Source organism: Balaenoptera ricei, chromosome 16, assembly GCF_028023285.1.
Source record: "Balaenoptera ricei isolate mBalRic1 chromosome 16, mBalRic1.hap2, whole genome shotgun sequence".
Lineage (NCBI taxonomy): Eukaryota > Metazoa > Chordata > Mammalia > Artiodactyla > Balaenopteridae > Balaenoptera > Balaenoptera ricei.
The window spans coordinates 35,809,107-35,819,572 of NC_082654.1; the positions used below are offsets into that span (position 1 = coordinate 35,809,107).

Genomic DNA, 10,466 nt, shown 5'->3' on the forward strand with positions numbered 1-10,466 from the left:
TAAAATGTCCAACAACGCTTGGCTAGTTGGAAAATTCACTTATGTAGAATATCTGTCATCAGTAATACCAAATAAAAAGCATTAATTATAATAATACAAAGGAAATGCTACACACAATAGCATAGTGGTTCTCAAACTTTCTAGTTTCAGGGCCTCTCTGCATTTTAAAAAATTATTGTTATGTATGTACAATTCCTTTTAAAATAGCAATAAACCCATTTATGGACAACTATTTTCCCAAACAAAAATCAGTGAGAAGAGTGGCATGGTTTACATTTTGCAAATCTATTTTTATATCTGTTTCTGCATTCAATCTGTTGCAATATCATGTGTCACACAGAAAACTACACCATACACTCGAGAGAATGAGAGAGAACAAGACAACACAAATAACATCCCAGTATCGTTACAAAGGTAGTTTTGACCTCATGGACATCTAAAAGGATGTTGAGGACCACATGTTGAGGACTGCTGCAGTAGGAATAAACAGTAATTAGAACGAAGAATGAATCTAAGAAATCTTGGGGGCTTCCCTGGTGGCGCAGTGGTTGAGAATCTGCCTGCTAATGCAGGGGACACGGGTTCAAGCCCTGGTCTGGGAAGATCCCACATGCCGCGGAGCAACTAGGCCCGTGAGCCACAACTACTGAGCCTGCGCGTCTGGAGCTTGTGCTCCGCAACGAGAGCCTGCGACAATGAGAGGCCCGCGCACCGCGATGAAGAGTGGCCCCCGCTTGCCCCAACTAGAGAAAGCTCTCGCACAGAAATGAAGACCCAACACAGCCAAAATTAAATAGATAAATAAACTAAAAAAAAAATAAAAAAAATAAAAAAAAAGAAATCTTGGGAGAACAAGAAGACAACATTTAAATCTGCACTAATATAACCATTTGCTACTGAGCACTTGAAATGTGCTAGTAAGTGTAAAATACACAGTGTTCAAAGACTTAGTACGAAGAAGAGAGAAAATATCTCATTAAGCGTCTATATTGATTAAGTGTTGAAATGGTAAGTTTCTTGATATACTGTATTAAATAAAGTACATTATTAAAATTTATTTTACGTCTTTATTTTTATTCTTTTTAATGTGGCTATTAGAAAACTTTAAATTACGTATGTGGTTCACATTCTATTTCTACTGGACAGAGCTGATATAGATGAAAGCATACTTTCCTAAACTGGATCCAATCCAACATACAATCTTAGTAATTAGGACAGAATTATTATTCTGATTCATCATTTCCCTGCATCATTCTGGAAGAAAAGATTTGCTGGACAGGTAGCAAATTTAAATACGGTATAAAATATAGATGAAGAATCAAAGATATCTGAAGTAATAAAAACTGAGTTTCTTGCTTTGGTCATTTCAGATATGTATACAGGGACAATGGCAATCTGTACACTTTGGTCACCCCTCAATGAAATTTATTTTTCAAACCCAAAGATGAATAGTTCGGCAATACATTAAGTGCTCTTAATATACAGCAGGGATCCTTCAGTCTCAATGAGTCCAGGGAATACCTATGATGCATAGAAAAACTACAAAAGACTTGAGTGGCTTCCTGAGATACTGAGCAAGTGTTACTATGTCAAAAGATTGGTGAACAAATGTACATTTATATATTTTAAGTTAAAATAAAAAGCACTGAATATACTTTGCTTTACCAACTTTTAAAATAAACTGACCTAAACTACCAGTTAGGGCCACACCAGATGAGAGGCCTTAACTGTATTTAGAGTCTACAAAGGAGACTATTTTAGTCCTTGTTCCTGGGTAAAGATATTTTGTTCTTCTTTTTTGTATGTTTTTTCACAGTTCCTTATTAGGATACTAGGTTATAAAATCAGTGCTCTATATCCTTCTACTAAGATGTGAAAAGTTGGCTACTTTCAAGGTGTGAAGAATCTCCCTCCCCAACTAAATAGCACCAGCCCAAGTGAAATTGCTTTCTTTAAGTGATATAAACCACATCTTTCAAAGGAGACTAGGAAGGATGTGGATTCTGAAACAAAATTTTAACACTCAAAAAAAAATCACAATGCTATTGACCTTATAGATAACTGAAAACTAACTCTACTTAATACAAAAGAAATGTTAGTCCTGATGCTCAGAAATTTCAGTGTTTGCTTATCAGAAAGGCAAAGTGGCTTGGGAGATTTTATTCACTTAGTTGACAAGATGGGAAAAAAAGAAATTGCATCAGCAGATTACCATTATAGGATAAAATACTACTTTTAAAATGTGTGATTTGAGGTAGTCACAATTCTCAACCAATTTACTGTTCTTTAATAAAAACGTCTGGATCAAAACCAAGTTAAGGGCTTCCCTGGTGGCGCAGTGGTTGAGAATCTGCCTGCCAATGCAGGGGACACGTGTTCGAGCCCTGATCTGGGAAGATCCCACAGGCCGCGGAGCAACTAGGCCCATGAGCCACAATTACTGAGTCTGCGCGTCTGGAGCCTGTGCTCCGCAACAAGAGAGGCCGCGATAGTGAGAGGCCCGCGCACCGCGATGAAGAGGGGCCCCCACTTGCCGCAACTAGAGAAAGCCCTCGCACAGAAACGAAGACCCAACACAGCCATAAATAAATAAATAAATAAAAATTAAAAAAACAAAAACAAAAACGAAGTTAATTCGAAACACAGCTTTCTTTAATGACTAGGTTCAAACTTCACAATGACTTTTGAATTAAGCTGAATTAGTAAAATATTAATAATTTCTATTTTTAAAAGGCACAGACATTTATTATAATTATTCCCTGCAAAATGTTTTTTGACTGCTTACTAAACTGTCACCAAGTTATAAATATCAACTTAAGAACAACTAGTTATTCATATAAGGCTTAGCAGTCTAACATTTTTAGAGTGCAAGAAGGGATCCTTATCACAGGAGAAAAAGTAGAAAAATCCAAACTTTCCAGAGCTTTCTCAGCTCCATCTACTTCTTCACTCATCTTCTGTTGATCTTTCGCTACTCTCTCTTCCTCAATTCAAGTAAATATAAGCAAGTTAATTTCCAAACACTATGCCAAAATAAGCTGCTACACTGGAACAGTGAGCAGTACCCCTTTCTGAAGCCATTACTTTCCCCTTTCAGAAAAATTCTTATGTACCATACCCCAGCCCTGAAGAGTTCAGAGAGTGCGTGACACCCCTTAATTCAGAGAGTGCTCGTGTGTGTGTGGGGGGGAGGGGGGTGGTGCAGGAAGAGGAGGGAGTCAGGTTGATAAAGGTAGTATCTGTAGAGCTTGAGGCTTGATATAGAAGGTTGTAAAGCAGTTCCCTAGTGGCCTAGTGGTTAGGATTCGGGGCTTTCACTGCTGTGCCCGGGTCCGACCCCTAGTCAGGGAACCAAGATCCCGCAAGATGCGTGCAAGTCGCAGCCAAAAAAGAAAAAAAGAAAGCTTGTAAAGGAAAGTACTGAAGCCATAGGACAGGATGGGAAAGGGCTGGCTGGCTTACGTGAATGCTTACTTTGTCAAGGCTCTTTCTTAAATACTTTATGTGTATTAACTAATTTAGTCTTCTTATCTACCCTGTGAGGTAAGTTCTATTACTGTTTTCCCCATTTCATAGAAAGGGAGCTACAAATAGCAAGGCAGTATCATACTGGACACTTCTAGAGGTTCTCTGGTTCATAACTTATGTTTTTTTTTAAATAAATAAATAAATTTATTTATTTATTTTTGGCTGTGTTGGGTCTTCGTTGTTGTGTGCGGGCTTCTCATTGCGGTGGCTTCTCTTGTTGAGGAGCACAGGCTCTAGTCACGCGGGCTTCAGTAGCTGTGGCATGTGGGCTCAGTAGTTGTGGCTTGCGGGCTCTAGAGCGCAGGCTCAGTAGTTGTGGCGCACAGGCTTAGTGGCTCTGCGGCATGTGGGATCTTCCCAGACCAGGGCTCGAACCCGTGTCCCCTGCAGTGGCAGGCGGATTCTTTTTTTTAAAATTAATTAATTAATTAATTTATTAATTTATTTATTTATTTTTGGCTGTGTTGGGTCTTCGTTTCTGTGCGAGGGCTTTCTCTAGTTGCAGCGAGCGGGGGCCACTCTTCATCGCGGTGCGCGGGCCTCTCACTGTCACGGCCTCTCTTGTTGCGGAGCACAAGCTCCAGACGCGCAGGCTCAGTAGCTGTGGCTCACGGGCCTAGTTGCTCCGCGGCCTGTGGGATCTTCCCAGACCAGGGCTCGAACCCGTGTCCCCTGCATTGGCAGGCAGATTCTCAACCACTGCGCCACCAGGGAAGCCCCTGGTTTGTAACTTATAATGACCATTTTTCTTCAACTGTAAATATAGTCAAATTATTCACGTCCTAACATCCTGAGTTAATTTTGAATGGGAGGATAAGTAGGCAACTACAATATGGCTTTGCAATTAAAAAAAAGTTGGCAGACGACTTTACAACCCACTCAAAATTAGACACACCTTGGTTATGTATTTATGTAGCGACAGCCCTCCCTTTTTGTGTCTTATGACTCTCTGATCACTCTTCTTTAATGAGATTGCTTTATTTTACATAGAATTTAATGATACATTCATACCATAATTAAAACTGATATTATCAGATATTCTAGAATACATATTTCTTTCCCGTAACAGTTCTATCTCTAGTAACAAAGTTTTGAACAAATTTGTCAGTGGACCACATCCTTTTTTCTAAACTAGGAAATACTGCTATAGGTACGGGTTCTTTGAACCACATGGTCCCTGACCACAGATACAGAGTACATGGACTAAGGCAAAGAGCATGGCATTTTTTTGAGCAAGAAAAGTCTCAACTGCAACCGAGCTCTGCCCCTTACTAGCCATTTTACCCTCTGGCAAGGTATACTACACATAACCTGACTCCCAGATTCCTGTCTGTTAAGTGGGAACAATATCTTCCTCATGGTCACAGCAGTTAGATGATTGGCTTTGGTTGCACTAACTGACTAGATGAAAGATACATGGAAAATGCCTGGCACAGAGTAGGTACTGAAGTAAATAGTGGCAATTACTTGTATTATTTATATGTATTACACATATGCATAAATGATGCATTTTTGTAATACCTGTGGTTTATTAAATTGCTTAAGACACTTTTACCACCATAGCCTTCATTCTTTCCCATCTCATCTCGTTTAAAAAGGGTACAAAATTTTCCAAAAATAAGTTTGTTCCAAACACCTAGATGGGCAAGTTTTATCGAAGTTCACACATACACGTTTATTTGGAATGCTGTTGGCTGGATTGCCTTTTTACGTAAATGTTTTTCTCTGAGAGAACTTATCTGCAAACTTTAGAATCCTTTTTCTTTATTAATCTTCCTTCTCTTTCATCCCTGTTATCTAGGTTCCACTAGATTCCACTTCGTGTGGATTCTTCCATCCCTTATACCTTATCGCATGGCCACAACTCTAGCGGATGCCCCATCATCTCCAGTATGAACTGCAGAGCTCCTTCCTTGCCCTCTTTCTCCTTCCTCCTCCAGTCTAACTACCTCTAATTACTACCACTAATTTCATTATGTTGTTCCTCTATTTAAGAAACTCCAATGGTTTCCTGCTAAGAACAGGAAAAAAAAAGTCCCAACTTCCCCACCTGCTGATTTGGTCCAGCCCCCATGCAATCTCACTTACCTCCCACAAGTTGCCACCATGTTCCCATTGGGCTTACTTTATTAACTCCCTAATTCTTCCCTTTAAGCCTCGTTCACATTGTTTTCCCCACTGGATTACTTTTCCCACTTGCTTTTGCCCATCCAAATCCTATCATCCTTCAATGGCCAGCCAACCTAAATAATTACCTTTACTTTAAGGCCTTTCTTCGCAGTTCTGCACACACTGATTTCCTTTCTCTGATCTCCTATAGCGCAAATTGTTTCTATGGCACATGGTGGCTTTTACACATTGCTTTGCTTTGCTGTGTTTTCATGTGTCAGCCCTGCCTACCCTGAGGCAGGAATCTTTTTATTTTTTTTTAAACTTTGTGTTTTCTGTAGCATCTAGCCCAAAGCTCAACATAATAGATGTTCAATATCTGGTAGTTACATTTTGGCCCAGAGGTTCCAGCAAGCCCATTTACACACTCCTGACACAACATGTACAAACTTCTCACTCTTGTTATCGACTTCTTACCAAATCCTCTCCACATACCTTAAGCCTTGCTCTCACCCTCCCCCTGCTTGACAAGTCTCCTGATCTTCATTGTGGGCAAACTTCCCTTTACCATCCTAAAATGATGTCCTCCGTTTCCTTTCACCTCTCTGACCTAAGTAAAGTCTAGCTCTTTCTTGAACCCTATGCCATGGAGAAGCTCCCTTTCTCTTCTCACCTGATTTAAATGATGAAGTAGACAAACTCATCCTCACTTATCACTATTATCTGCTCCTCCTTTGACCCTTTTCTTCTTCCCCATTCACCAATTTTTTCTAACTTCTGTATTACAGCAGCAACTAATTAATAATATTCTTCTCCACTCTAATCTGTCAACTTCAGTAAATATTCACATCGTTAGCCCTTCATATTCCTTATTCCCCTTAGCTCTGTAAGCCTATATCACCTCTCCACAGCAGCAAGGCCAAACCCCAAACGCTGACAGGCCTCTGAGGGCTCTATCTTGCACCTGTGAGCATCTCTAACTAGAAGCACCTTTACTGCCATTTCTTTCAATTCCCCACTACATCTGATTTCTGCTGTGCCTCATTCACTTAATCCATACCTTTCACTACTCCATTTCAAATGCTGCTCTATTAACTAAGCAGACTTGGGGCAGTGTACTTAAAATACAGACTCCAAGGAGCTTTTTTTTTTTTTAACCTTTTATTTATTTATTTATTTATGGCTGTGTTGGGTCTTCGTTTCTGTGCGAGGGCTTTCTAGAGTTCTGGCAAGTGGGGGCCACTCTTCATCACAGTGCGCAGGCCTCTCACTATCGCGGCCTCTCTTGTTGCGGAGCACAGGCTCCAGACGCGCAGGCTCAGTAATTGTGGCTCACGGGCCTAGTTGCTCCGCAGCATGTGGGATCTTCCCAGACCAGGGCTCGAACCCGTGACCTCTGCATTGGCAGGCAGACTCCCAACCACTGCGCCACCAGGGAAGCCCCCCCAAGGAGCTTTTAATTCACTACACAGAGCGTCAATTTTCAATCTTAGCTACAACTGAGAATTAAAAAAAATAAAAGATGCCTGAGCCCCACTCCCAGAAATTGATTTAACTGGCCTGCATTTGGGCCTGGGCAATGATGGCCAGGTTTGAGACCACCGTGTTAGGCACTTGCTGGCTAGAATGGATTTCCTGCACACTTAGGCGGTCTTAGGATCGATTAATCATGTTAGGCCTGTTCTCTCCTGCACCCTCAATCCCACCCCTGCACCTTTTAAAAAATTTTTGGGATACAATCCCAACTCTTTAAGCTTAATTAGGGTCATCATAACCTGACCTTCTACTTATTTCAGGGAACCGTCACTCTATTTCCAAACTCTCACAGAAATGTGATACAATGATTTTTGGAAAAAGCTAGTACCGTAGGGCTACAGTAATTGAGTCATAAACTCAATCTACATAGGCAGAGCTGTTAACCTGGGGCAAAAAGGAAAAATCACTAAAATGGTTCAAAGAGATAAGTTACTGATGGCAATCAGGTTCCTAAGCAAGCCTCCAGAAGCTCTATTTGATCCACATGGAGGCTGGAAAACAACCAAGCCGGCCACAAGCTGTCTTTCCCTGCCCCCCACACCAAGGCATTCCCCACCTACAGATGAATTCGGACATTGTGCCAGCTCCCTGGTTTTCTCGCCCTCTGGAGGACCAAGCACAGATTTTCTTGACTAAGGCTTTACATTGCTATAGCTCAGAATTCCAGCTCTAGAAATCTCTTTGACAAACACACACCACATATCATCATCGATAAGTTGCTCATCTTTCCCTTGCTCTCCTAACTCTTGCTGCAAAACCTAAGTCCTTTTCTCTCCTGATGTGACTCAGAACATCAGTGCTAATGATAAACCTCTGTCATTTCTAAGAGGCTTAAATTTTGAATGTCACTTAAAAAAACAAAAAAACAATGCTATCAACCCTGTTTGTAAGGCACCAGAAACTGCCTTCAGAAATCTCAGGTGTTTCTATTCATTCGTGTCCTCTTCTGATTTAACCTATGTCTTTTCAAGGTTTTATTCAAGATCTTAAAAAACTTCTTGAACTCTATTCTTCTGTTTGTCTAGTAGTACAAGTCCATATTCCTTTATTACACTTCCAAAATCCTCTAAGCTCTTAAAACTGAAAGAGCTTATTTGGTAATAAAACATGTACCTGATCTGAACTCTCTGACAATCCAACCTGAGCTGAACTGACAGGAAGCTACTGATAGACCTTACCTCATTTGGTGTGATCAACGCATACATTTCACTGCAGAGCTGTTAATATGCTTGATTATGGGGAACTGGCCAGGACCCCACTGTGGATGTTATACATGATATATGTACTGAATTACCTTTCTAAAATCCGAAGAACTCTGAATTTCAAAGCCCCAAGGTTTCAGATAACAGTCTGTAGACTTGTATCCATCCACACTGTAAAGTTTTTATTTCAAGTCTTCAATTTTTCAATTACACAGAAATAAATAAGTTTGGGGGAGCGTGCTTACTTGAGGACCTAAACCCATTCACATAACTGTTCCTATAAGCATGTATGCATTCACTGTTTTAAACTGACTTAGAAATGAACTGTTGAAACACTGCCTATTTGCCAGTTAAGAACTTCCCAGATAGGCTCTGAAAGCCCAGGAAACCAACAGCAAGAACTGGGTCTACAAGCAGTTGGGTGACAAATTCCTTCAAAGCATTTCCCAAGGTAATTTCTACCTGCAACTCCAACTTATCAATCAACTGTAGTAATTTTTTAAAGTGTCATTTTATCACTGTCTACACTCTGCTGTGCTCATTTAACGTAAAGAGCTTGTTCTAACAATTTCCAGTTCACAGTCCTTAGACATTTTCGAAAAACCTACCAAATCAAAACATTATTCCTATAACACTTTAGAGTGAGCTATTTTAGTAAGTTCTTAGTCATTTAAGAGGGAGGTTTTAAGAAATGAATTGCAAGCAGGAATAAACAAAATGTACCATGGTCTCTAAACTTTTACTATTTTGTCACGCACGGCTGCATGACAAGTCATGCGCTTTAAATGTACTAAAGTTTCAAGAAGTATTTAAATATGATGTCAAATAAAAATCTCAAAAATCAGGTTAATTTTGTGTGTGTGCTCCAAAGTAAACAGTCAAAACCACCAGTAGAAACAGGGAAGGGAGGCTGTCCCATTACATCATCTGGCAATATGTAGTTTGAAGCCTGAGAGCGCTCTCCAAATAATCCTTAAAAAAATCCATCTGGGAAATCATCCCCGTGAAGCTTAGATCACTTGAGTTTAAATAAAAGGTTAAAAAAGCTTCCCCACCTTACGTCACACGCCTGTATCATATGAAAAATAAAACCACCATCGAGGCTGACAGCAACGGAAAGGTCACAATTAGGTGGAAACTCGCCGCAGAGCCTGTTCAATCTGAAGGGGGAACGGAAAGAAAACCGAGGAAAAGGGGGAAATATTCGCTCTCCCAAGACAGGCAGATAGCTCAGCGGAAAACCCACTCCCGCCTGCCTGACACCTTATCCTTATCCAATAGATGATGCCGACTCCAAGATGCTGGTCATTTCCGCAGAGAAAGTGGGAACCCCCCAAGCCAGAAAATAACCGAAAACAGCCAGCGTATCCGGCCACCCCGACATTTCCCGAGGGTGGAAGGTGCAGATAGCGCAGTGATCACGGCTGCCCACGAGGCACAACTCTTTGATTTCGGCCCGAGAAAGGGGAGCCTGAGCGCTTCTCCCCGGGCGGGTCCGGGGCTCCCCGGAGGATACGCGGCTCTCCGAGCACCCCTCTCCCCCCGTCCCGACCTGCCGTCGGGGCGCCCCGCGGCCCCCGCCCGGCACCTACCGCAGTCGCACCGGCGCCAGCCGACACGATGGGCGGCAGCTTCTCGCGCTCCGGTTCCTTCCCTTTCTTCTCCTCGGGCGCAGTCGCCGCCACCGCCGGCGGCGCGGCGGGCGAGGGCACCCGATCCACCTCACTCATGTCAGGCTGAGCAGCGGGAGCGCTAGGCGGCGGCGGCAGCGGCGGCGGCGGCGGCGGCCGGGCTGCTGCTGGGGCTGGCGCTGCTGCCGCCGCGGCCGCGAGAGGGCTCTGCGCCGCCGCGTCCAACCTCAGCCGCCGCTCCGCCCCCGCCCGCGCCCGTGCCGCGGACCCGCTCCGCGCGCGCGCGCGCCCGGATGCCCCGCCCCCGCCCCCGCTCGCTCCACCCGCCAGCCGCTCCCGACAGCTGCTCGCCTCAATCGCCCCCGCCCTGCCTCCTGCTGGGCTCTCGGGTCGCGCGTCCGGGACGCTGGCCGCGGCCGCCCTCGCTAACCCCTGGGGCCAGGAGAGGAGGCGCCGCCGC

At 43.1% G+C, this 10,466-nt stretch overlaps 1 protein-coding gene across 3 annotated transcripts in view; it reads right to left on the reverse strand.

The window, feature by feature from the left end:
- The window catches only part of HECTD2 (HECT domain E3 ubiquitin protein ligase 2), a 77,522-nt gene extending 67,396 nt beyond the window's left edge, over positions 1–10,126 (reverse strand). For all 3 annotated transcript variants that reach the window (XR_009497880.1, XM_059899212.1, XM_059899213.1), the window contains exon 1: positions 9,968–10,126. Coding sequence is in view for 2 of the 3 variants with exons in the window: in XM_059899212.1 (XP_059755195.1) it covers positions 9,968–10,105 (138 nt within the window). In the remaining variant the exon portion in view is untranslated. The remainder of the gene's footprint in view (positions 1–9,967) is intronic.
- Positions 10,127–10,466: the final 340 nt, after the last annotated feature.